General features: G+C 43.3%; 1 protein-coding gene across 1 annotated transcript in view; it reads right to left on the reverse strand.

The window, feature by feature from the left end:
* Positions 1 to 302: 302 nt before the first annotated feature.
* Positions 303 to 26534, reverse strand: part of adgrb2 (adhesion G protein-coupled receptor B2) — a 231877-nt gene continuing 205645 nt past the window's right edge. The window contains exons 27-35 of the mRNA XM_008282724.1: positions 25482 to 25730; positions 23153 to 23192; positions 22713 to 22727; positions 19146 to 19318; positions 18124 to 18840; positions 15634 to 15669; positions 13466 to 13579; positions 3250 to 3303; positions 303 to 479 (exon numbers count right to left, since the gene is read on the reverse strand). Of these exons, the coding sequence (XP_008280946.1) occupies positions 303 to 479; positions 3250 to 3303; positions 13466 to 13579; positions 15634 to 15669; positions 18124 to 18840; positions 19146 to 19318; positions 22713 to 22727; positions 23153 to 23192; positions 25482 to 25730 (1575 nt within the window). The remainder of the gene's footprint in view (positions 480 to 3249; positions 3304 to 13465; positions 13580 to 15633; positions 15670 to 18123; positions 18841 to 19145; positions 19319 to 22712; positions 22728 to 23152; positions 23193 to 25481; positions 25731 to 26534) is intronic.

A 26534-nucleotide genomic window follows, 5' to 3' on the forward strand; every position in this document is an offset into this window, starting at 1 on the left:
AATTTTCTTCAGTCACAGACGTGTCAAGCCCCTGTTCTTTCTTTTCAATAGCCTCTTTGCGAAAATATAGAGTAGAACAGTCTTCTTTCCATGTCTGTCCGCTGCAGCAGTAAACAAATACAGTATGGGATCCGACAGAGCACATTGCAGGAGATGGAGGGGGAGCAGTGTGTGTGTGTGTGTGTGTGTGTGTGTGTGTGAGATCCTTTGCGGGAAAAATCATGTACCTATGTATAGCTTTTAAGGAGTCCAGTATCTCTGTGTGCATCTGTGTGTGTTCGACTGAGTGTGTCTGCGTGTCTTCACACTTCAGTCTGGAAATCTCCCTCGGACGAGTCGGGTGTGTTGGCTGAGGAGGAGTCCCAGTTCTTATTGTGCAGCTCCATCCGGTCCTTCTGCTCCCCAGGCACAATGGACAGCTCGGGGGTCATGGTCTTGAAGCTGTCCCAGGAGCTCTGGTCCTCCGGGGTTGACTTGTCCTGATGGAGGGAGGACAAAGAGGAAAACAACCATGTTAGGAAAATGTGTCTGCAAAATGATGGTGCCACATGGAGTATGGAAAAAAGTCTTCAAGGTAAATCCTTGTTTCGTACAAGCTGGGTCGTGTTTGCGAACATGGTAGCAGAAGCTCAGGCAGCGTTTCAAATCACCAAGTCAGAAACTTGTTGCACAATTATCTGAAGTTCCTGTTTCCTGTGTTGTTTTTGGGATTTTAAAGGACTAGTTCAACATTTCAGAAAAAAAATGTCTCGTAGACAGTTGGGTCCTGCCCACACGTACACAAGTGTTTTTCTTTTCTACCTGTTTTGGCCTTTTCTCCACATGCAAACAAAGTTTTAATCACTGAAATTGGAGCCTTTGGAAAACCTCTTCCAGGGTAAAGATTTTCAGAACCTCTATCTGAAGGGTTGACGTGTAGGCATCGAAAAATTGTGCTAGTCAGAGTCAGAACATGTGCCATCATCTCCTTTGTTTACACTGTGCAATGGCGAACATGACCAAAACAGCGCTGTTGCCAACTTTGCTAACAGGACGTCTTACACATGAATGTGCGCTTACTCTTCCACTGATCTATCTGATGCTCCCCCTTCCTCAGCGCACCATTGTTGGTGGCCTGCCAGCACCAGTAATAGCTTAATTTCAGGCTTCTGATTTGTAAATATGTCTTTAGGGTCCGGGTGATATCACCGTCTGTTATTTTGGCATGCTCTTTATACTGCTTTGATTTTGTTTTTACATTTTCATGTGGAATTTTTGTGGGAAGGAAGGAGGAAAAAAATCTCTTTTAAAAAAAATGCATGTGTACATGTGGACTGGGCCTTAGACTACTTAGAAGGTAGGACAAGGTTAATAAATATCAGCCAGTCTGACAGTAAGAAAAAAAAAAATCCACCAACCATTTCATTTAAAACCTACAAAGATCACAAAATCTCGCTTGCGTAATCGCCACAAAAACTGACAGCTGGTTTATTAGAGGTTTGTATGTCAGGCTCTTTTTGTAGCAGGGCACCAGCCAACGCTCCAGGAAGCTTGGTTTCATTTCACAAACAGCGCGTTGAGCATATTTCCCAAAATATCAAAGTGCAACTAGTTGATTTTACGCTTACATGCAGAGTGTACAGTTTTAAATGTGCTGTTCGTGTTTGTCCTGGGGCCCATTAGTGCCTTTTTCTGCTGCAGTTTTGACCTTCTATACTCACCGTGGCTGTGCGCACACAGTTTCCTGTGAAATAGATGATCATTACCAACACGAGGGCACACTCACTTCTGGCATTACCATCAAAGAGATTTAGATAATTATACTGAACTGTTTACCACCTGTGTGGTCTTCTGACTGCTGGTGGCTCTTTCCATGTTGGACTTCCTAGTCATTACTTTAATCATTACTTTATCCAGCGCGCAGATTTGGAGATGGATACATTGCAATTTGCGCTCACAGAGGCTGCATTAGATTTTATGTCTCTAACCTTTGCAAATGTAAGGATACACGCAGAGAAGCCAGTCACTCACAGATATATCTTAACCTCACAAACAAACAAACAAAAAAAAGCAGTACAATACATACCTGCAGTTCAAAGCACCTTTCCTGCTTTGTATTATCAAAAAAAAGAAAAAACCTACTTCTATTTTTTTTTTATTTCCAGGAATGACACCTGTCCTCTCCTTTATCTCTCCATCTCTCCCGATCAGCTACCTATTAAATTAGCTGATAAAAGCGCGAAACCTTCTCGGCTCGGGTTCTGTGATCGCGGCATGTGGTCCGCAGATGTGCCCACCATGCATGTAAAATACATGTTTGGGGATTAGCAAAGTGGAATTAGAGGTGGCATTATGCATGAGATAAGGGCCATTATTCAAATTGGACTCGTTATCTCGCAGAGATCTCACAGGATGATTTCACAGATAAAAGCGGGGAAAAGACACGAGGGTTCGCCAGCCCGGATGACTCTTGGTGGAGCAAACCATACAAAGACATAAAAAAAAAAAGAACACAAGACAGACTACTTGTGGCTTTTTCCACGGACACAATGAACCCAGCTGCTGCAGAGTTTTGTATTTTATTTTCGACTACATGGAGCCGGATATTCATAATTCTAAATAAACATTCAGATGATGAATATTCACGGGATTTTCAGCGCATCTTGAGAGCAGATTCAATGAAAATAGCAAAAGTGCTTACTAATACTTTCTCAGCTGTGTGCTTTTTCCAACTCCTTCGGCTTCCTTTGTTTCCCCGCCATCCCACCTTTTTGCTTCATTGCAGCAACTCCCTTTAAAAATTCTCACATGTAACTCACTTTGAGTTATTCACACCCTCGGCCCCTTGTCCTTATCTCTTCATCTGACACACACGCAACTCATTGATCTGCAGCAGCACAGCGCTGCTACTCCCCTCCCTCGCCCACCTCCTTCTTGCAGCGTGTGATGATCGTTGCCCAAGCGCTAGGGGGCAATATCTGCCTGATTATCATTCTCCCTGCGTCACAGCCTGACAGTTGGTAAAATGAATACAAAAGGCATAATCTGGGAGCCAATTTGCATGCTAAATGCTGGCGAAGGAACATTTTGTAATGCAGGAGTGTGGGTAATGCTGCAGTTAAGCCCAACTTTATCCCTGGGAGACTAGGCTAACGCGATTGTGCTGCTACTGCATGTCTATCCGTTCCCTTTCGCCATCTCTGCCTTGACTCCCCCCCATCTCATCCCCTTCCTCTCTCTCTCCCTTTGCCAGAAACCCCCTCTACTTACACTCGACGAGTTCTTTTCACCTCCGGCAGACGAAATGCTCCATCGCTTTTCCCTCTGTGGTGATGAAATGGGAGGGAGAGGACGAGGAGGGGGGTGACAAAGAGAGAGACAGGAAGAGAGAGAAGAAGGGTGGAGGGGTGGTGGGTGGGGGGGTGGAGGGAGGATCACAGTCACTGACAACTCTGCCCCGAAACAACACCACTGCTCCCCACACCTTTGGTCAGGTGAGCAGGGCAGTTGTTGCTTTTTTGTGCTTACACCTTACCCCCTTCTCTCACTCTGTCTCCCATCTCTCAGCTCCCCCTCACCAGAAAAAAATAAAAAATAAATAAATAATACAAGATATAACACTCACAAACAACATGTGCACATGAACAGAAACAGTGCGGACGGTGGTCAATGTCAGCGGGGGCTGTGCAGACAGGCTGTTGGAACACCCTGTATTTTCAACATCCTGACCTGTCACAGCTTAGAGGGGAAACTGAAGATGCAAGAGTGATGGAAAAGTACCACTACAAGAAGGGATGAAAGAATCGGACGGCGACGTGGGCGGAAGGTAATCTCAATTCTACGAGTCCTGGCGATGGCTCTGCTGTGCGGTGCTAGAGGCTTTCGTGTTTTCTAAATAATGTCGAAAAAGCGGATTGCTAATCTGGTTATTAGTGCATGGAAACGCTACAGTATGTACACCATCTGCATGGTTGATTTTATACCCTATGTGTGAACGCAACACATAAAGTAGTTGGGCTATAAAGTGGACATTGCTGACTTTGTATGTTCTGCCTCTGGCTTAAACACATAAACCAAACCTCCCCTGCTGTGCCTCTGCAGTGTTTTTTTGTTTTTTTATGTTCTCATCTTTTTTCTTTTTTAAAGCAAACTGCTACTTGTGGTGGCTTGCTTCTCCATGGGTGGTCTATTTTTTTTTCTTTTTTTCAACTGTTGTTGCAAAGTAACAGGTGTTTCCCAGTGGACGGGTCAGAGTGGGAGCCAGTGATGAGTCCAGCAACACCAGTAGGAAAAACTAATTTAAATCCAATAGTGTGTGTGGAGTTGCAGTTCTCTCTGTGGTTTTATTGACTGCGCAGATGGATCATACAGCTGAGTGTGTGTGTGTGTGTTCATGTCGTGGTGGGATTGGGGTGGGGACTTCGTGTCATTTTGTACTGTCTAAATCCCAGTCTGCCTCAGAACTGGCCCCCAGATTGATTCCCTGCAGCGGTTATTATTGAACGTATCGAGTGGAGCTTGCGCTGTGGTGTTTTTCAGGTTATTACGAGTGGGCGTATTTTGAAACACCCAATTGTCAGTTTATAGTCCTCGTTTCATTTTTTTTGTATTCATAAGAAAGCTGCAGAGGGCCTGTTTGTGCAAGTGTTTGGAGTGTGTGCAGGGAAAAAAAAAAAACAGGCAGACAAACTTTACTTGTTTGGTGTCGGTATAAGAAAGATGCACAACATTTTCTCCACGACTAAGAAGCAGTGACAAAGCAAATGGAGCACTATTTTTCTTGCTTCTTTCTCTCAGCTTTTCCTAATGGCACACTCTTTTTTGGGGGGGCTAATATGTCCAAATATATGCAGCATGTGCTAAAAACTTTCTTTACACTGTATCAAAAGCCAAAGAGGTTGAGTGATCGCACAAACATTAGCGGCCATCTGCGAAGGCTGAAATGACGACTTGTTTTCTGCTTCAACCAACCATAATGAGTGCTTTTTATATTTCTGCCCGATAAGCAGTCAAAGCACCAAACATGATTCAATAATTAACCTCTTAAATCGCAGTTGGTGCGCCATCGCCGGTCACAGTTGTACCCACGATATGGATTTTCATTAAGTGATATCACACCTGCGCAATACCGACCATTTAAACAACTCACCTGCAGTGCTCCACTGCTGCTTTTAAAAAGGCATCACGGGGGTTCATAGAAGTGCTTTCCATTACAGTTTTTTGCAGATACAGCAGGGGGAAATAGAGCCCACAAGCACCACAAGACCCCCGTATACGCTGTCTACCGCTGGATAAAGGGGGTGACAGTCAGCGAAATCAGATTTTTTATTTTTTTTTGCCATCCGCTTAAAGTTTTAGGCGAGCTACAAGAGGAGGAAAAAAAAATGCTAGAAGCGTAACAAAGCAAAGGACAGTGGATCCAGTGGGAGATACTAGAAAAAGGATGCAAACATAGAACTACATCTCTAGAAGCCTCTACTACAGTGTTGGTGGATGAGGCCCACTCTCTGCCACTCAGAGCCCACCCCTCCTCATTTGGACTGTGGAATTGTAAAAAATTGTGTCTGGATGTGGGTGAGCAATGTGGCAGGCTGTCTTTGGGAGATGATGGGGGAGGACAGGTGGTTGCAGGTAAGTGGGTTAACTTTACCTTTGTTGACTCGGATGCCCATGGTTCTGCTGACTGTCTGGCTACATTCATACTGGGACGTGACAACAAGCATGCAACACGAGGCCCAGTCAGCAAACAAAGGACGTAAAAACAAACAAACAAACATAAAAAAAAAAAGTAAAAACAGAAATCAATAAAAATGTAGCAGTAGGGCAAAGAAAAGACATACACTGAGTGTGAGGTTGACGTGAACTTAAATTACATTTATACATGAACAAAATGATCGAGGAGATCGAGTGGATGCCAGAACTTGATGGTCATTTTTGTCAGTGGGCTTTGGATCACTGAACCAGAACTGACCTATTTTAAGGCTTCTGTGTATCTCTTTCATTATATCATCAGGGCAATGATAGAACCTAGATTGCCTACTCAGCACTGGCATAATTTATTAAGGGGCACAAAAATAGACCATGCATAGCCGTCTTTAGCACCATTTACCCCCTCTGCTGGGGAGGAATCTGTGTCACAAATAATAAGGCCCTTCAAAGGAGCCAAATCTGGTGAATGTAGGGTAAATAAATTCCATTAGTGCAACACACTGCAAACAAACGAGCAATCAGACACACAGGCTCGGGTTTGCTGCTGTCTAAGGCCTGTGCAATCCAAGGCCGGAGCTCCTACAGAGAAAACAGTTCCAGCTAGCGATCCGGACCTTTTCACCTCCCTTTAATTGGCCCAAGGACACTAAATGAGCTAAATTAGTATTGTGCCTGTTGGTGCACGAAGCCAGTGTTAGGCTTGTTCCGCCTGGACTATCCGTCCCCTCATTAGGAGCCACTGATAGAGCCAGTGTGCTAAAGCTACACTCCACCAACCCTCAGTTTTCATGGGCAATTTGTGTGGAAGGATGAAAACAGCTGATGAGTTTATACTCAGCGTGGAGAAGGGGGCAAGGAAATAATTAAAAACAAGCTAATGAGAGGAATTAATTATTCAATTAATGCCTCAAACGTGCCACCGCGGGCTGAGTTTCGAGGGAGAAATTGGAAAATAAGGGGAGACAACAAGAGAGAAAATGTCAAGCTGTGAGGACGAATAGAGGGGAGAATGAGATATGAAGAGGAAGGAAGAGGGGAGGACTCGCCGTATTGCTGGAATGTAAAATTGAAACCCCTTAGCTTAATGCCAGCAAATTGACTATCAAGACCTACGGGTTTAGAAAATGCAGGCAAATTGCCCTCCCTGAGTCAACAAGAACCGGCTCTTTGTCGTTTAAAATTATACATCTTCATTTTCCACGTGACATCCTCAAAGCGTCTCTAAATTTCCCCACAGTGTCCTGAAAACACTGTCGGATTATCAATACCAGACGTATTACCCGTGGATGCACAAAGACAGCACCCTAGTCTGCCTTTCCTGGGCTTCGATAATAAAAAAAAAAGCCCCTTAGAGTGTATCAAAATTCATTTCCATATGTAGCCGAACAGACGAGAATTTCATCATGTAATTCACACGCGACCATTAAGGTAGAATCGCGAAACGCAGCTTTCATCATCAAAAAATTTTGCTCGCCGCTCCTGCTCTGATCCAGCATCAGTGAATCCACAACAAAGTCGACTTGTTGCCTTTGTCTTTTCTCCCCTTCCCACCGCGTTCCACACAAGCTCCTCGCTGTCTATCCGGAGAGGCAAGCCAATCCACGCTTCATTTAATCAAGAACACAGCAGACGACGGGATGGAAATATATCCCATTTGAGAGCTAAAAAATACATCAGCCAAGCCATTATGCAGTGCAAACTCTCTCCCTCCCTCCCTCTCTCTCACTCACACCCACCGTCCATCCCACACACAGCGAAGCCACAACACTGCATCGTTGGGCACTGCAAGCAAATTTGTGTTGTGACCTTCTGAACTCCGTGGAAAGGATAGAAAACGACAGGCTAACTCAACAGTGACAGAGGCCAAGAAGCTGCGCTAAATCTCAACATTAGTGCCGACACTAATGCTAATGCTTACTGTGTTATGTACACATTGCATCCTCTCTTTCCTTCCGGAAACCCCAAGAACTCCATTTGTATCCTGCCCCCATTGTGGAATACACAATGAACGTGTCCATCTGCTGGCCATATGGCCCCTGCCACAGCGTTCACTGTACTTAAAGCAGAGCAGGATTTGAATTTGTTTTCAACATTAGCATTAATGTGAAGCCCACTTTCCATCCACTCCAACAGAGTGTAGTGGAAGTGTTAACCCTGCAGATATTCTTCTTATGTGGGGGCAGACAAACGTGTTTCCATCAAAAAAAACAACAACATTTGCTTCCTGGTTGGTTGTTTTCGGGTCAACAAAGCAAAGTAAGAGCCTGACATTAATATACAGAAACCAGTGTAGCTCTTTAGGCCAGTTTTCAGAATGCAAACCATTGGCTTCCTGCACTGATATGCATGCCTTAAAGAAGCAGGAGAAATATATGCTTGTGTCACAGCCCCCAACTGACCTTTGTTAGCTGTAGTTTACCAGTTAGCTGTTTCACCGATTGGTTTTAAAGGTCATGCATATGTTTTTCAGAAATAACAACAGCATAAATAACACAGAGCCACATTTACATTTATTTTCCGACTACGAGAATAGCTCTGCTGGCTTCAGCAGCCCAACAGAACAGACAGACAAGGTGATTTTTCAGCACTGAGGTTAATGCGGACTCTTTCCGGTCATGTCTTTCCTCGTCGTTTCCGTCTATTAGGCATAACACGGACTCATTACGTGACGGCCTCTAGCTGTGCATGTGATAAATATAGGGTTTACCAGTTAACAGGTGACATAGCGTTAACAGGAACATAAGTGGGTGGGATGGAGCAATGAAGAAAGAAAAGCGAAATTCAAGAGTTTGAAGTGCGTGGATTCTATCTGTGATGACACATGTAACGCTCAAGACCACTTTAAGCCCACTGCACTTACACAGAAAATTGGATAAGATGTTGAAGTAAAAAAGAAAAAGAAAAAGAAAAAAAAAAGTGCCCATATCTCTCTGTTTGAGACATTTTCTGATATCCACTCATCTCCTCAAAACAGCCAACACAGAAATCCTACCTTTCCAGAGTAAAAATGGATCAGGTCTCTCCTGACCCTTTCTGCCTTTTGTGAAATTTCTGAGAGTCTCTCATCAGCACCCATTCAAAGTGCGTTGTGTTTGGCCCTTTTTAGTGCCAATGAGCTCGTTTATGGACACAATATCATGGTTTATGAAGTGATTATAAATCGGTTTGGATGGGTCATTGTCTTTATGAACTGATTTACCACTTGGCTTTAGTGTTTGGATGATAATTCGGGCACTGAAATGGACACAGCGGCTGCATGGGTTGTCACAATACAAACAACAAAACAACATACAGCAAAAAAAACATACAAACAAAAATCCCCACCATGTTTTGTCCAGTCCAGTCCGAAATCAGACCACCATACAAATTCATCTCTCCTGGTATAATGGTTCCAGGTTATGTATTTCTATATGGATTTGTATAGGGCCCGACAACAGGAAGGGGAATTAGCATTCATTACCTGAATGCTGAAGGAGCATGTGCTACGATGCACCAAACTGTTACACCACCACACCACTAAGGGACCATCTAATATCAAGGTTCATCAAATACAGTCACTTCACGATGAGGCAGCACTGACAGGTAGCAGACGAGCAGCTACATGAAGTAAATTTATAGTTTGACACCATTTGTGTTATTGTAATTGCACATATTCGAATCTATACACTGAGGTCCATCACTCTTAGTTACTGGACCTGTCAAGCTTTCCGTTGTCACAATGCAAACTGTGGCAGACTTACTAATTAAATTCTTTGTCCTTGATTTTAAACAGATACGCAAAAGTCAGATTTTCATTTCTACCTGACAACTGTGGAGTTTGCTCCCTGAGAAGACAGCTGAGGGTTATAAGCTATAGGTAGTTTACAAATTAAACAAGTGGTATTTATTGTGTTTACATTCCCACCAGTATCCCAGTTAGATATGACGCATCTCCTGGTTTTGATTACACTCAGGATATGACGTTAACATGGAGTAATCTGGTTATTCAAATCCCTGTATACATGAAAAATACTAGTGTCACGGTCACTGATAACTGTTGGCGTCTGTGAAGCTTACAACACACAAAAAAAAAACATTTAATCTGGCATTCCTGTAACTCTGAGTCTAACCTCAAATTAATTTGACAGTGGCTATTGAAAATGAGGTCACTTTGGCTTATAGCTGGCTGCGCACAATTAAACGCCAACACCGTGCTGCAGATTTGGCTTATCCTCCCATTTTCCAGCAATGAGAGATGACACTGACAGAAAGTATTAAACAAGTCCTCCACTCTGACCAGTGTCAGGCTGTTGTTTACAATTACTGAGGGATTATCACTTGGTTTGAGTTTCTGTTTGTGCCTGCTCAGGTATTTGGCAGCAGTCAGAAACGAGGAGAACATGTGTACATACGACAGTGTCCCAGTTTCTTTAGGTACACTCCAGCTAGCATATTTGTGTTTGTCAAAATCAGGATATGAGCTTCTTAAAGCCAGGATAAGAGCTTATCAAAACCAGGATATGAGCTTCTTAAAGCCAGGATAAGAGCTTATCAAAACCAGGATAAGACCTCATCCAGGTTTTTGAAATCAGAAACCCAATCATAACCAGAATGCTCAAGTCATTGTTAGTTTTGTAAGCCATTTTAAACTATTGTCTTGGACAAAAACTCATTTTTAAACCTTTATATAGGGGTCTTTAATGTGCACTTGATGGGAACATATATTACATTATGCTAAAAATTCAAAGACTAAAGCTGCATGTTCCAGGAAAAAGTCAGTATTTTTGTCTTCCATGTAGTGTAGTTATTCCTAGTATTCTAAATATGGTAAAGATAAATGCAAGATTTCTCACTTTGCACTGGAAACCTTTCGGGTGCTTTACATACTTCCATACTGGCTAGGGCTATAGTTCCAGTTTTTGTTTGTATTTAAATGAAAAACCTTTTTATTTTTTAGGATGAGGGTTAAGAGATGTGCAAACTTTACTCTGTCTTGGGTAACACTGGTTGCGGATGCTGGAGTGCACAACTGCATGTAAACACCACATGTCAAACATGTGAACAGACCCAAAGCTTGACAGGCCAAGTTGCATTTTCTAAATTATGATTGAACACACGTTTGCAGCATGAAAACACACCAACAGAACAAACGGTGGCAAACTATGATAGATATACTGTCACATGTAGCGCATCGGTTCAAGCCTACTTTAGCGTGAGTTAGCGGGGGCTCTACGGCACGAGATTTATGTTGGGTTTAGTATGTCTTACGTTGACTTTCTTTGTAAACAAGGGACGTTCTGCGCACTAGCGACGGCTCTGTGTTGTGCCTCGGTGGTGGGGGAGGGGGCACCTGTGGTAGGCGAACACCAGCCGGCGTGGTTAGTAGGGTTACAGGGTGTTTAGGGTTCCTGGTTAAGATTCTGTTTAGGCACTTTTAAGGAGAGACAGGCCTGCAAAAGTCAGGGGTTAATGAGTTTCTGAGGTATGATAGAGTAAATGGGAGTGAGGCTTTTCCTTCTACAGGTGAGACACTCAGCAACGCCTGTCCTTAAGCGACTAAGTGTGCGAGGTTCAACTCCCGCAGTACTTTGGGTGTCCATCCGTGAGAAGACATCCTAATAAAATGCAGTTATGTTTGCTATTAAATCACTCACTCATGTAGTATATGTGGCGATCACTGTCAGCGTCTGTCATATGGCTTGGAAAGGAGGTTGTTAAAGTTATTATGAAATGATTATATCGTTAGTCATGCAGTAATTGTCTCTTAAACACAGTTTATGTGCTTCAAAAACAGGCAACGCAACAGAGTGATCTCAAACATAAGACAAATACGCACACAAACAAAACAGAAAAAAAAAAAAAGTGGACACACTCGTGCACAACCACAAACAAGAGGCACTTGAATATGAAAGTGTATGAACATGCACACCCACCTACACACACACACACAAACACACCCTTCTCATCTCCATAATTACTGTATAGTCAGCATGTCCGTGTCTGGGGGTGACTCTCAAAGTGAGATGTTGACAACAGCAGCACTGAACTCAAGCTGGGGCCCGTCAAAAGGCCTGACACTGATAGCATTATCCATGTAATTATTCACAGTTAAGTGAACTGCCTACTTACTTTTACCATAATGGATTCGGATGAGTAAGCCGTATCTGCGCTGCCCTTTCATTTCATAACTTAAGTGACGTCACTAACCTGGAGGAAATACGCGCTCCAATTTGTCTTAATTAGTTTAAATACAACCTATCTATTATTTGTGGCTGGTCTTTCATTTCTTTCTTCTTTTTCTTTTTTTTACATTTGGGCCTAATCTCAAAGCACACCTGAGCTCCCCTCTGAAACACATTAGCATGCTGCAGCGCAACTATTAGGAAGCACAGCCTTTCTAATATATGGCTCACGGCTTCGCGAGCAGCCTGCCATTTTTCTTCTCTTCCATAAAATATTTGCTTGCCGTGTGGACGAACTGGGGGGGGGAGCCGGCCAGCGCTTCTGAAAATCTTGATCAAGACGCCGAGCAAATGAGGGACGAAGGAAAAGGCCGTGGGTCTGGCACGGGGAAATGGCAGCGCGGGATGTGCGCGGCTACATGGCGAATGGGGGGTGATATGAGAGATGTCAGACTAGCCTCTGTTCCTCTGCTGGCGGTGTAAATTAGATGTGAACCAGCATGCCGCCGATGCCAGGGGAAAGTACACCCATCAGGGGTAGGTTAACTCATCATGGCTCCACGCACTAAAGCTCAGCAGACGAGCGGAGTGTGTGTGTGTGTGTGTTTAAATCTTAATGAAAGTGGCCCTCTGAAGGTCAGCGCAGAGCGAGCGGGGACTCTTTCGCCTGCCGCTAATGGCGTATTAATGATTCAAAGATGCTGCCTGCGTCTCGGCACAGGTACCCACCCAAGCACCCCACAGACACGCACACCTTCACCACCTACACATGAAAGAAAGTCACGTAAAGCACATAGAAAATGATACAGACACATCAGCTAGTTTGACACACGTGTAGACAAAACACACATATGCATGTTTTTTTGTTTTTTTTTTAAAAACAATTCATTACGGGAAGGTGGACAAATTGTTTCCCAGCTCTTAAATTGCAGAATTTAGATTTCATTAACCTGCTATGATTGATTATCCCGCAGCTAGCAGCTCATGTGATCAACTTTTTTTTTTGATAGGCATTTAATAAGGCACCAACCACGAGTGAAAACGAATGAAGCTCAGGCCAATTACATCAGGTATGAAAGTAATTTACAGTATGAAAGATGGAACACCATGTGCCTCGAAATAAATATCTATGAGGTAGTTATTTTTGCGATTCTTCCTGGTGGCGATAATAAGCCCAACAGTGAATGAATCTAATAGCGATGAAAACTATAGAAGGAATTCATATTACATTCAAATTCCCTTGTTAGAGCAAACAATGTTTTCACATTTCTAAGGCAGCAATTTGGCTGGAAAGAAAGAGCATAATGAATACAACTGCTTTCAAAAGTACCTCATGTTTGTAAATGACAGGGTGCTTTGCTGTGAATTTTTATGGCTATAATTGTCTGAAAGTTGCATTTACAAGTAAATACAATGCCACCACAGTGCTGATAATATTAAGTCAGTGCTGACTGCTTTCTATGAAGCATATTAATGCAACTTTGATCACCGTGTGCTTTCCCAGTGGCAATTCTTCAGTGTTGCAAAGGGGGGTGGGGTTTGTGACAAAGTGCGGGAGGGAGTAGAGGTGCATTGGTACAGCGGGTTCCCATCCCGCTTCTGGGCAATGATCTTACCTTGAATGTGGACATGGCTGGGTCCCTGCTATACCTGTCTATGGTGTGGAACTTGGACGAGTGGTTGAGCTCATGGTACAGCTCAGAATGTCTTTTGCGAGTGTGCATCACTTTCTGGAAGGGAAGAAAGGAAGGGACAGCAAAAATGAAGCAAATAGAAACAAACAAAAAAGGGAAAAGAAAAGCAAAAGGAATGGAGGGAGGGAGGGAGAGAGGGAAGCAAGGTAGGGGCAGGCAGGGGAATGGGTAAAAGGCTTGAGGGACTGCAGTGATGCCAGCCATGAAAAGGGGTTAGAGAGGGACGCCGACAGATCGATCGATTGCTGGCTCATGCTCATCCATCATCCACTTCCTCAGTCTTTAAGAATTTGGCAACTGGGAGTGCTACAGAGCAGTCCTTTAAATGAAAATTTGGTGAAAATGACTGACAAAGATGCCACTGTTGCAGACTGGTGCCTGCAAACCGGTGGTCCTGTAGAGTCAGGGTTTTGTCAAAGTCATTACACGTCAAACAGTCGGACTGGAATTTAACTCTTGCCCTAGTGCAGGGAAATTTTGACAAAAAAAAAAAACGGCCTTGCTTGTGTTCTGAATATGCCTGTCTCCAAGGCGGCTAAATCCAGATCTGTAATTCTCTGACAGCGAACTGCATTTGTCAGTGCCACTGCTGTCTCTCTGTGCTAATGGGCAGTGCTGGAGCTGCTCGGCAGTAGCTAATCGTCAAAGCAGCTTGTGAGGTTGAAAGTGACACAGGGGCGAGATGCCAGCACTCACACCCGCACACTTACTGGCCAGAACTGGCGCTTAGCACTGGCTCCAATTACTTCAGAGTGGGCACTCTTATCTCTGCTCAGCTAGGAAGGTGCTACCATCTCCTTGCTATATGTTTTTTTTTTTTTTTCATTTTTGCAGTTTTAGATTTTCAAGTACTTCAATTGTAACCCAGAATGAACTATGACCTTGAGTCATAACACTCAACGACAAAGCAAACACTGTTGGGTTGTACTATGGAAACCAGCACTTTGGGTACTTTATCCATTTGAAGATTTCTCTTCTGCTGCAGAGACTTTGATTATTCTTTTTTTAAAAAATGTATTTCCTGTACCCCAGCTTTAAGTGCATTACTAAATCCCTAGAGTACTCTTGTGAATTTTAACAAAGGTATTGCATCCCCTAAATGACTCTAACCCGTTTAAAGTATATTACCAAAGAGCTTTAGACAGTTTGAATGGGTGGGCAAACTCAATGGAAACAAAAAAAATGAAAGCAAAAGAAACATGGCTGAAAATGGATTTACCTTCAACTAACTCATAGAAGCGCACTCTTTCTTGTTTAAGGTTCTTCTATGTCAAGCTCTTTCTCAAAAGTCAATAGTCAATTGATGAGAAAAGAGTTGATTTCAAGGAGAGCCAGTCCCCTCGTTCATGCAGCGGCCACACACGACTCTCCGGAGAATTTTGCCAGATAAGTAAAATGATCAGCCAAAATCACTGTTAGTAGCTTGTCATCACTCATACCCTCGACATAAATGATATGCCTCCGCGGTGTGGAGGTGAATGTCCAGTCTTTACAGCAATCAAAATGAAGTGGAGGGAAGAGAAAAAAAAAAGCAGCATATATAAAGGAAAGTATAGCATTCTACGGTCAAGGAATATTTGCTAGAGACTGGAGATTCACAGGACACAAACATACTCACGCACACTGCCAAACCATCTTGTTCCAACAGATATAACCAGCAAGTCAACTGCGGCCACAAACTGCACGTGTCGACCCAGAACTGAATTACTAGTATTCATCCAGACACAAGAAGCACTCTACTTTGCTGTTTCTTCAACCAGGACCCACAGTGAGTTTAGAGTCTGATTTAATCGTACGTGTTTGTTGGGATTTTTTTTTTTGTTTCCGTGCTGCGATGATTAATTTACACATCAGCTGGCAGACAGTAGGTAGGGGGCAGCTTTGAGGCCATTGTTGGAGAAACAGCATACTATGTAAGACAGGTCTGAAACGGTTCATTGTTCTAAGTGCAGGGCGGGGGGGGGAGACACAAGTGCGAGGGGGAGGGTTTAGCGATGCTTTTTTGCTCCTCTATGCGTTACTCTAGTCCTGGCAGAAGCACAAGAAAGCAGAGACAGGCTGATGACAGGGGATGAGGTCCGAGATCTTACCTCGAAGTCCAGCTCAGAGTACCGTACTCTTTTCCTCTGGAAGAGGAGGGGGCAGGGGGGAGAGAAGAAAGCATCAATGACCACCCCTCCACCACTACTGAACCTTTCCCGATCTCTCTTTGGGTGATCTCTCAGTGCCGTTGTTCAGTAACGAGGGGAAAAAAAGGGCTTAATGTGCACTGGCTGCCCAACAAGATATAGATATTCTCACAAATGTCACGGCAAAAAGCAAATTTTTCAGTCTGTTTCAACATAATGAGATTAGTGAAGTGGAATAACCCAAAATTACAACGAAATAATAATTTCTCGGCTCACATATTCTCAAATACAATCGTTACAACCTCGACATAAATCACCCCCCTTTGCTATTTTGGGAGAGTTTGTGGCAGACATTCCGATTAAAGGAGCTGCAAAAAAAACATATGAGAAATGGTTTTCATCATCTAATCTTGTTTGGCCCCTACTGCTCTCGTCTTAAGTGCCTCTGTAGCTATAGCAAGTGGCACACAAGCTGCCAATTTAACAGCTGCAGACATTTCCAACTCATCTGGCCCTGACATTGCATTGAATTACGTTCCATCTCTGACTTCCTATCTGGCTTTTGCATTTGCATTTGGCAGGGAGAGGAGCTGCTCTCCACAGTTAGTTAAAAGCTGTATTCATTCTTTAAAAGGGCAGAGTTGCTGATCTGATGCTGGGGCAGCCAAGGTTTTAAAACGCAAAAGGAATGCGAACAGATAAAGGCTTCTCTCTGAGATGTCCTTTTCACTTTGTGAATTCACCCACTACTGCCTCTAAAACAGAACGCGCTTATCCCTCCTCTCATGGAGGAATCCTTACCTTAAACAGAGAAATTCCGTGATTGAGTTAGCTTTGTAACATGGTGGACATGCAACATGCATATACATGTGCAGTATATTGCATGTTTCAGTGGGGACACACATAAAGCAGTCATTTCCTCACTCATACAAATTTCATTCGATTCATTGTGATTTGCTGTTATGATTGCATAATGGTCCTAGCGTCATTACCCAGTCGCATACTGGCTTTGTCATTTGTTTGCAAACATGCGCAGTTTCTCACAAGAAGATACCGTTTTACGTCGATTAACTACGTTCTATAGCAGGATGATAGGATAATGTGCCCTGTGAAGATTTTTCACGCTTTGGCTCGGCCATTTGGAGTTTAAATTTACAAGCTTTTAACTAAAAATCAACAGTGAAATGAACACTATGAGTACATTTCCCTCCATTATGCGGTAGCATGTTTGAATTGAGGAGTAAAACACTGCTGTGATTTAATCTTGAGAGGCACGCTCTGATATCCATCTCCAAATCAAGCATATTCAAACAGGGTGAAATTATAGCAGTAAATTACATCCCGCAGGTTTCTCTACGGATTTTTTTTCCCCTTTTTTTTTTAGTATTCATGAGTGCAGCTCTTGTGACAGTGATTTTTTATGAGTTTTAATGACTCGTCCTCAACGTCCTCAGCCCTAAATGAAGCATCTGCACTTTTCGGCGAAAGTGTCGTTTCCATCTCTTTAATCAACCTTGTGAGTCAGCAAGATGCCAATGAGGGAAGATCCAAAGTGTGTGTGTGTCTGCGTGTTTACGTGTCCGTGTTGCTGTGTGCTTGTTTTCGTGCGTCACTGTGAGCGTGTACAATTAAGGTGGGCTAAAGAACATTCACCAGGGGTATTTCCTCTGATCCTGTCTGTCTCAGTCCATCTGCTGCGCCACCTTGTACCGTTAGGAGGGGGTGTCACACATATTAAACTCACTCACACGGAGACGCTAAACTAATAAGAAGCTGTCTGTCATTATGAAAATAACTCATTTCGGCGCTCATTGTCTCAGCCAGCAGTAATAAATACTACTGAGCTGAAAATAATAGCAGCTGTGATGGCAAACTTATTCTTACGCACACACCTGTGGTATTATCATCGAGTGTTTGATGAATTGCTACAGTACACGATAGATGACACGTATTTAGAAACTGCCTTGTCTGAAGTTTGAACTGACCTGTTTGAAAGCCACACTTGTGAAATTATGAATATGAGCCCAACAACCCGATTTCCGTCTTCCTTCCGCAACCTTTTGTCTTGACAGATTGATGACTCAAAAAAAGTTATTCAGTCTAGAATAGAAAATGTCATTGAATTTTTCCCCAAGGAAGAAAGAGAGGTTCACTGGATGATATAGTTTTTCTTTTTTTCCCCAGTGCAAATCAGCTTTTTTCAATATCTTTGCTTAACTGGTGGACATTAGATGCAAATGTTTGCATAGACTGACTTGTAGATTACATAATTGGACCTTTTTTGCAGAGTGCCTCCTATCTTCCTTATCAGTCTACCTCTGTACTTTTACTTGCACAGCCATAAAACCAGCATTTTAAAACATCAGCTCAAGCAAAAAGTGAGCATAATAAAAAAAAAATTCAACCGCCACCGGGAACCCTTCCTTCCCTTACTCCTCAGCTTTTACCCACCTCCAGAGATCCTGCTGAGAGGCTGGTGTTGGCATTGGTGCTGCCCAGGTTGCGTGGCAGGGTCCTGGTTCTCTCCACTGTAGTTCCCCCCGTCAGAATCTGTCTGACTGATGGCCTCTGGCCCGGCTTCAGCTGGAGCGAATGCCCATGGGAATGCATGTGTCCTCCGTGGGAGTGCACAAGACCACCCTGAGCCATCAGGTGGCCGTGCCCATGGGGCATGGTTTTGATCGTCCCATAGGAGCGGTTGAGGTTCATGGTGATGTTCATGTCACCCACACTGGATGGCACAAAATCCGCCGGGTAGGCCTCGCTCTCAGCTGGGTGGAGGGTCAGGGGAGAGGGAGGCGGGGGGAAGGGAGGATCCTCCACTGCGATGTTGAGAGGCTTGTCCTCGCCCCCCAGTCCCAGGCCTCCTCCTTGGGAGGAGGGCGCTGGAGGTTTGAGACTGACCGTCCTACGAGGTAAGACCATGTAGTCTCCCTCCCCGCCTCCACCACTTCCTCCTCCTCCTCCTCCGCTTCCTCCGCTTCCGGCGCTTCCGTCCTGGGAGGTGTTGGAGGAAGCCGGCAGTCGAGCCCAGCCCAGGCCACTCTCGGTGCACAGGTAGATCGGAGCGCCGCTGCGTTGCTGCCCCTGCTGTCTCTGCTGGTCCACATTCACCTCCTTCTTTAGCGGAGTCTCGCTCAGCTCATTGAGGCCTCCTAGGGGTGGAACCTTGTGAGGAAAAAAAAACATGTGAGTTAAACAAGTATTTCCTGAATGTAAGAGAACTATTTTTGCATTTGTTTGCAAGTTTTAACAGGCATTTAGTTTTCTCTTTGACTAGATTTCACTTAAATTCAAGTCACTTCTAACAATGTATTATGAATAAGAAATTACTCGTGAAAATGTGTTGCAGTCTGTTTGATTGTCTGCATCAAACACAACTTCTATATATTATATTTAGGTCTGTTTAATTGATCTTTCTCAGATTTTAGACAGAAAAGTTGAGGTCTAATCTGTCTGCTGTAATCCTGTACCTGTACAATAAGGTTGGGAGGAGGGATGTTCCCGGGGAGGGAGCTGAAGTTGACACCCACTCCGCCCTCCTGATGGGCTGCCAGCTTAGGATCGTCCTCATCATCCAAGGAGATGCGTGAAAGGGTCCCAGTGATGGTGGCTGGGTTACAGGTGTTCACCTCTTTGAAAATGACTGGAGGGAGATGAGGGAGGCACAAAAAGGTTGGACAGAAGGGGAAGAGGGTGAAGGATAACCACGAGAGAATGAAAGATGAGTTAAAGTAGTAGGGAAATCGACAAGGTAAAGAGTTTATGAGTGGGGGGAATAGAAGGAGGAACCAAATATTTGGAGCAACAAAGAGGAATGGATATTGAATGGCCATGAAATTGTATATTTTAGGCCAAAAAGAGGACAGTTGACAAAGAGAGGTAGGCAAAACAGAGACAAACAACATGAATTAGTTACTGCTACTGAAATTCGCTGGCAGGTTTGATGCAGCTGGGAGACAGATTGCATCTCTAAAGAAAAGTTTCACTTATCCCTCTGGGCTTATATGGTTTACAGTAACCAAGATGAGTTTTGTTTCTGACACTGTGACCTTAAGTCTCGGTCCATCTCAGGATTTGCTGGTGAGCCAGGATTTTTATTAGCCTGGAAAAAGCGCCTTGGTGTAAAATGCTGTGTGCTTCAAATGAAATAGAGCCAAATTCCCTCGCTACTGATTCCAGTCTCATATCTTGCTCGCAGGCTTATTTTTCCCTGCCCTGTTTGTCGCATATCAGTGTAACTATGTGTGCGTTTAGGTTTTAATATGTGCGTGAAGGTGTTTCGTGTGTAAGAGTGTGTGGCGTGTATATATATTCCACAATACTGTCAATAACACAACACAAAACTACTTGCAGAGGCTTTTTGGTTTTAGTTTTCATGCATGTTGATCAGGATAAAGCTACAGATGCTATATATTTCTAGAACAGCTAGTCCAAAAAAATAAATAAAAAAAGCTATGACATGCTTAGGAGAGAGGATGTTTTGTCACAACTAGCATCAATCTATCAGCACAATCAAACACAAAATCAAATCATCTGGAAGTTCATGCCAGATATCATGCTCATTCTGTCACCATCAGAGGAAAAGAAATGTACTCTGATGCCCCAAAATCCAATTCTAGACCAAAGCGTGTAGCACAGACCATTTTCATGCAAACTCCATTGATGTAACAGAATGTCAGGCAACACGTTTGATCAAAAATTGAAGCTGGATCCTGCTGAGAGCGAGCATAACAGCAAGGACACTAGCTGGGGTACAGAACCGAGCGTTTTCTCTGTTTCACCGTCCTGTTGGTGCACATTGAAACGGCGGGATTGGACAGGTTTTTGGAAAGTCTGGCCAATCTGATCCCTTCACATCTGCATCAAACAGTGGAGGCCCAGAGAATAACCTATAGACGAATCCGGCGCTGTTGTGTTGCCTTCTAAATCGCCACCACCGTTACTGCAATGGCAGAGTGGAAATGAACACATTTACATTGAAAGCAGAGATGTTTGGATTAATCACGGTTGGCACTCGCCCCCTCTGACAGATCAAAGTAGTCTGCGTGAATGTGAAAGTTACTCAGTCTCAACACACTAATCTGAAATTAATTACTACATAGCCTTCGGGAAAAATAACATTAATGTACTGTTCCTTTCTGTCTTACACAGTGTGGATGTCAAAGGGCTGTATGGTATAATGGTAGCTTAAACCCAGCTGGAATTACTTGCTAGCGTATGATTTAAATGAATGAGCGCTGTGATTTCTAGCATTACCATAGAAGTAAGAAATTCATCATTTATTAAAAAGTAGGAACATGGGATACCGTAGAAGGGAAAGTTTGCCCAGAAAGCTTAGGGGTGCAATATGCAAGATTTTGAACATAAATATTGCATTAATATAGCAGCAAAGAACTACCTAAGTAAAGATATAGTGGGGTTTTGGCTTCTCTAGCAAGGAGTGAAGTCAGAGTCCCTCTGTATGTTGTAATCAAAGCTTCTCCAGCAGTTAGTATGTTAGTACATGCGTGTACATTTGAATCCCTCCTTCTGAAACTGTTGGATGAACAGAATCTGGTGACCTCCTACAGCACAGTGGCAAAGTGAACAAGCAAGCCAGGGTTTAGCCGCTTCCTTAAATTTTCCACGTATAGTCGTGACTCGATAATCCGACCCTTAATAATCCGAAAACCTTAGTATCTGACAGGTTTGTAGGAAAAGCGAACCCATAAAAAATAGCTTTAACATACAGACAACTTTGGATTCCGACTCTGACATGACATTTTATGTCACAAATACGGACAATGGTGTATTATCTGACCTAACAATCCAACAGATTGGCTACGTTCAGATGGCAGGACTTAATGCTCAATTTGGATTTCTTTGTGAAATCCAATTTTTTTGCGAGTTCGTTCACATTTCCAATTAAATGTGACTTGTATGTGATCTGCTGTGTGAACTTCATACGACCCAAAAGTGTCCCGCATGCGCAGAAGAGGACACGGCGACGTCACACGCAGCGAGTGTGCTCAGTGTTTACGGAAGCAAACATGGATGGTGGCCGCCACCGATGGTGGAAACAGAAGTGTGACTGCTGTCCTAAACTAGCATGAAAAAAAACCCAAAAAACTTTATTTATCCTAGAAGGGAAATTCAATGCATTAGCAGCCAAGTACTGCCTGTGCATTCCGGCCACTTCCTCCCCGTCGGAGCGCTCACCCACGGTGGAAGTCTTGCCTTGCTATCCGACATAAAAGAAGGTTTTACATTTAGTGTCGGCTTTATCGAGTCATGACTGTACTTAAAAACAAAGTATTCTATTGAGGTATTGCTGTTTTGGGGCTTTCCTCTGCTTCTGTTTCTGCACGTGGGTCTGCTCCGGTCCAACAGACCACGGAAACAGACACATACTGAGCGGAACAGACATAAGCAGAGAGACAGATTCAACTTATTGTCAGTGGCTAATGATTGTGGTTGGATTATTTTTTGTTAGGTCTCGTATGCACGACCAGTTGTCAACCTGCCCATTTGTTTTGGTCTACAGATGCTGGTACTCTAGCAACACCTAGTGGTTCTGAATGTTGCGCGCTGAATCTTTGGGAATGCATTAGCTGGAAAACAATATGTGAGGTGGTGGGCTCAACGTCAACTCTATGTAGGTAGATTGCTTGGTCCTTAGTGGCAAAGAGATTGTGTAAGTATAATTACCTCAAACTAAAATACTATAAATATCCTTAAATAACACCCCAGGGTTGAAATGTTCATTTTCCAAGTATTTCACGGAGTGCCCTATAAAGGGTTAATTGAGATTTATAAAGTGGTGCAGATGACTATGGCTTTCAATTCCTATTATTTCCACAGTTGCAGGTTACTGGTAAAGCAGCTGAAGGCTTTAGATAATAACGTGTATTTACATGGCATTATTACTGTATGATTAGAGCCTAAGAAGCAGTGGCGACGTTTTACATCTACCTAGAACTGGATTCGTCTATAGGAACAATTGAAGTCTAGGGGCGGATCAGGCAGTGTTAAGTAGGTCAGTTGGGTTCAAAACTTACATGGGTGTCCTCTCTCTGCAAGGTTGGAGGAGGAAAGTGACTCTTTGTTAATATTTCAAAGCACAGCACACACGGGACTGTGGTACATTTGTAACACATTCAAACAGACCATTGTCGGCTAACGAGTGAAACAGGTCTGAACACATAAAGGAGTGGTATTATCATGCACAATTAAACACAGTCTCATCCAAACATAGGCTCACTGAACACTTATTGGGCAGAATCGGTGTGATTGATAGCTCAGAACAATTTGTGCAAAAAAAAAAAATGTGTGGAGATGTATAGCTCGTCATCTCCGAGTCAGTTTATCAACATGCACGGCAGCAAGCTGAGAACGTAACAGCCTGCAATGTAAATCCTGTTTTGGACAAAGGAAGATAAAAGGAAAGAGAGACAAAAGGAGACAGGAAAAGAGAAATCAGGTGGAAAGGAGAGCTCACCTGTTTGACAAGCCAAGTCCACATCCTTCTCAAAATCCGTCTAAGAAAGAGGCAGGGTAAGAAGAGAGGAAACACAAAGATTATGTGCAGTGTTCACTACAATAGCAGCAAGAAGAGGCCAATTGAGTGATTAGATCGAAAATGGTTATGATGTATCCAATGACTCTGATGCTCTGATTCAACTCTATAGAAAAGAATAGGATCTGTTGCCATGGTGACACTTTACAACTCAGTCGATTAGTAATGCCCTCTATGAACAAGAATAAAAAAAAATGTTGCCTTAAGTCATCTGAGAAAGGTTCAGTTTTCAATTCTTTATGATGAATTTGTCCAAAGCCTTTTCAAACCAAAAAAAAAAAGAGCAGAGAAGATTGCTGACTTGTGCGCGCAGCCTCCACCGCTGCTACTTTGTTCATGATGTGTATCAGTTCACAGCAGCAGATCCAAATACAGACTCTGAGAGAGAAGGCTGCGGAGTGTTTGCGAGGTATGTAATGCTACTGTATGCCTCATCAGTCACCTCCCTATCATCTGAATGGAAACAGGGACAGAAATTTACACGGCGGCAAAAACTATTATCTGCTGTGCCAGCTGAAGCACAACTTTGCCATCTCCCAGCCGGACTGGAAAAAAAAATGTTTAATGTAAGAATATAAATGCTTTCTGCAATTCCTTCGCACCAAAAAAACACACACAAACACACAACGCTGAGTTTAACCTGTACTCACTATTCAGATTTTATGTAGATATGGTACATTGGGCACGACCAGAAATGATGTTTATTTGCTTTGATCTTGAATTTCATTTGAGGAATGCAGGGTGGCATTGCTCCTCGGGGAAAAGAAATACTTCCAAACTCAGAAGGCAGCAGGTTGAATTTTTTTTTTCTTTCCCAAAATGGCCACCACTCAAGTTTTTCTAAACTTTAGTGAAAGTGAAGCTCATTGCTATGCAGATGTGGTCCTCTTGTTCTCTCACCACAGAGCCTCCTCCTGTCCTCGGCGGGATTCACTTACAAAAGCCTTTGTTTGGATAATAAACTACAGATTTTAGACAGTTTGGGCACGCCACAGAGGCAAACAGAAGAGGAAAGGGAGAAATGAAAAATTGAAAGAGAGAAGGAGAGAACGTGCAAAGGTCTCAGAGGAGCAGAGAAGCTCTTAGTACGCAAATCACCCACAGCACCATAAATGGGACTTCGCTAAATGGACGAGGGAGGATATGAAAGAAACCTCTCTCTCTCTCTCTCTCTCTCTCACTTAGTCGCTCTCTTTCGTCCAAATTGAGAAAAACAAATCATCTTTATTTTAACCGTTACACACACTTTCTCTCTCTCTGCAGCAGCCTCATAGGTTAAGCACAATGAGTCATCAACATCAACTGTATGTAAATACCACATGGGAACAGACTGCGGCAGCACACATACTGCAGCGTACACATCACGGGTCACGATTACTACTGAAATGAATGAACAAAAAAAAGCTAGTTTCTGTAGTAGCTACTCCAGTTTCTTGCACATCACAGCTACTCCTACTTCGATTTAAAGGTGCAAAGTGCAATCAATAAAAAATGAACACTTGCTCGTCAGAATAGTTGATTCCATCGTTATTTGCTTTCCAGTTAGACAAGACGACCGATACCGCTCTCACACCTGCACGCTACATATGAAGCTACAAATCAATTGATATTCCCCAGTAGTTCTCGTGCTGGGATCATGTAGTTTTATTGTTGAAAATCGTACAAATGGGAAAGATAGGCAGGAACACATCAGTCTGCTCCAAACCTATGATCATTTCAGCATAAAACAAGTAGGTTAAAATGATTTAATGTGCTGTAGTTATTAGCTTTTTACGCTTATTTATAATTCATTACTCTAATAAGGCACGCCGGTACAGTGCACACTGTACAATTAGCTAATCCAGAGCTAATGTGCAGATCTTTCTTTTCCCAATTGATTGGCTGCAGAGATTTCAGTGAACCAAAACTTTCCTCGGTTTGACTACAACCCAAGGTGTAAAAATGACATATTGTAGTTTGATGCAGGGTTTAGACTGTTTCAAGGCTGGGGGCAATCTTCCTGGACTAATTCTTTAGGATGCCAAAAAACTCATTCCCTGCTTATTCTGTTACTTTTAGACAGAGCCAGGATAGCTGTTTCTCCTCTTTGAGCTAAGCTAAGATGTTTGCAGATGTGAGAGCGGCACAATTCTTCTCATCCATAACATCTTATTTTCCTAATTCATATTTGCTGCGAATTACTTTACACATTGCACCTTTTTCCACCTGACTGTCATGACTAAAGACGTCATCTTTCCTACAGGTGACATACTGGTTGGCTGCTGATGTGATTATGGGCGTGGTTGTGGTTGTGGGTATTGTTGAGGAGGGGGCTGTGCTCATGCGCGTGGCCGTGAGCGTGGCTGTGGTCTAGCCCGTAGTTGTTGCGGGGTAGACTGTGGTGACAGACTGGCTGGCATGCCTGGTGGGGCGTCGGCGGGTGGCAACCCGACAGGCACAGGGTGGTGCCGTAGCGCAGGGAGCCGCGCTGCTGTCCACAGGCGCTCACATTTGCGCACTTCTGATGGCATAAAAGAAAATTCATTGACAGCATAAAGTCGCAATGCCGGAGCAGAACATCTAACCAGGTTTGTTCTAATCGGAGTTTAACGAATCAAATGATTTCCTGAAGGCGGGTTTGATTCAGTATAGAAGGCGTAGCTACAGTTCTACATCTTTATGATGTCTCCAAAATGTCAAGGGTTTCACATGCTAATGAGATTTCCTGTGAATATAGCGAGAGAACCTGAGAGAATGGTGTTTGCTGTAATTACGATGCTGATATAACTGGTGGCAGCCTCACCAAATTATCCATCACAATTAATATTCTCAAGAGTCTCTCATACAACAGCTCGCTGCGTATATGTGCAGTCTGAAAAGGCGTCTTCAAAGTCGCACACATTTAGATGAGAAAACTGGAGCAAACAAGGAGCTTTTTCAACTGTCTTCCATAAGTACAATAGTTGGCATAGCAACCGGCTGACAGCGCGAGTTGGCGTGTGATGATAAAAAATTTAACCAAAAATTAAATAAGCAGAGTTAGACTGTAAATGAAAACAGAGAATGACGATGTGTCATGACGGCTTCATCGAGCAGAATGATGGCTCCAAAGTTTAATCTTGATAACCTCGGAGGAGCGTTCAGAAGCCCATAATCGTTACCGCAAACAGGTCTGAGGGAGAAATAAAAGGGAATAGAGATGAGGGCTGCTCATGCTTTCGTAGTTGTGGTGTGACCGTACTGACATTGGCAAAGGCAGTTCAAGTCTCTATGATTTATCGCACTATTAGCCACATTTGGAACGCACACAATAACCTTACGGGAA

The sequence above is a fragment of the Stegastes partitus genome, unplaced genomic scaffold (genome assembly GCF_000690725.1).
Source record: "Stegastes partitus isolate 25-593 unplaced genomic scaffold, Stegastes_partitus-1.0.2 Scaffold282, whole genome shotgun sequence".
Taxonomy (NCBI): Eukaryota; Metazoa; Chordata; class Actinopteri; family Pomacentridae; genus Stegastes; species Stegastes partitus.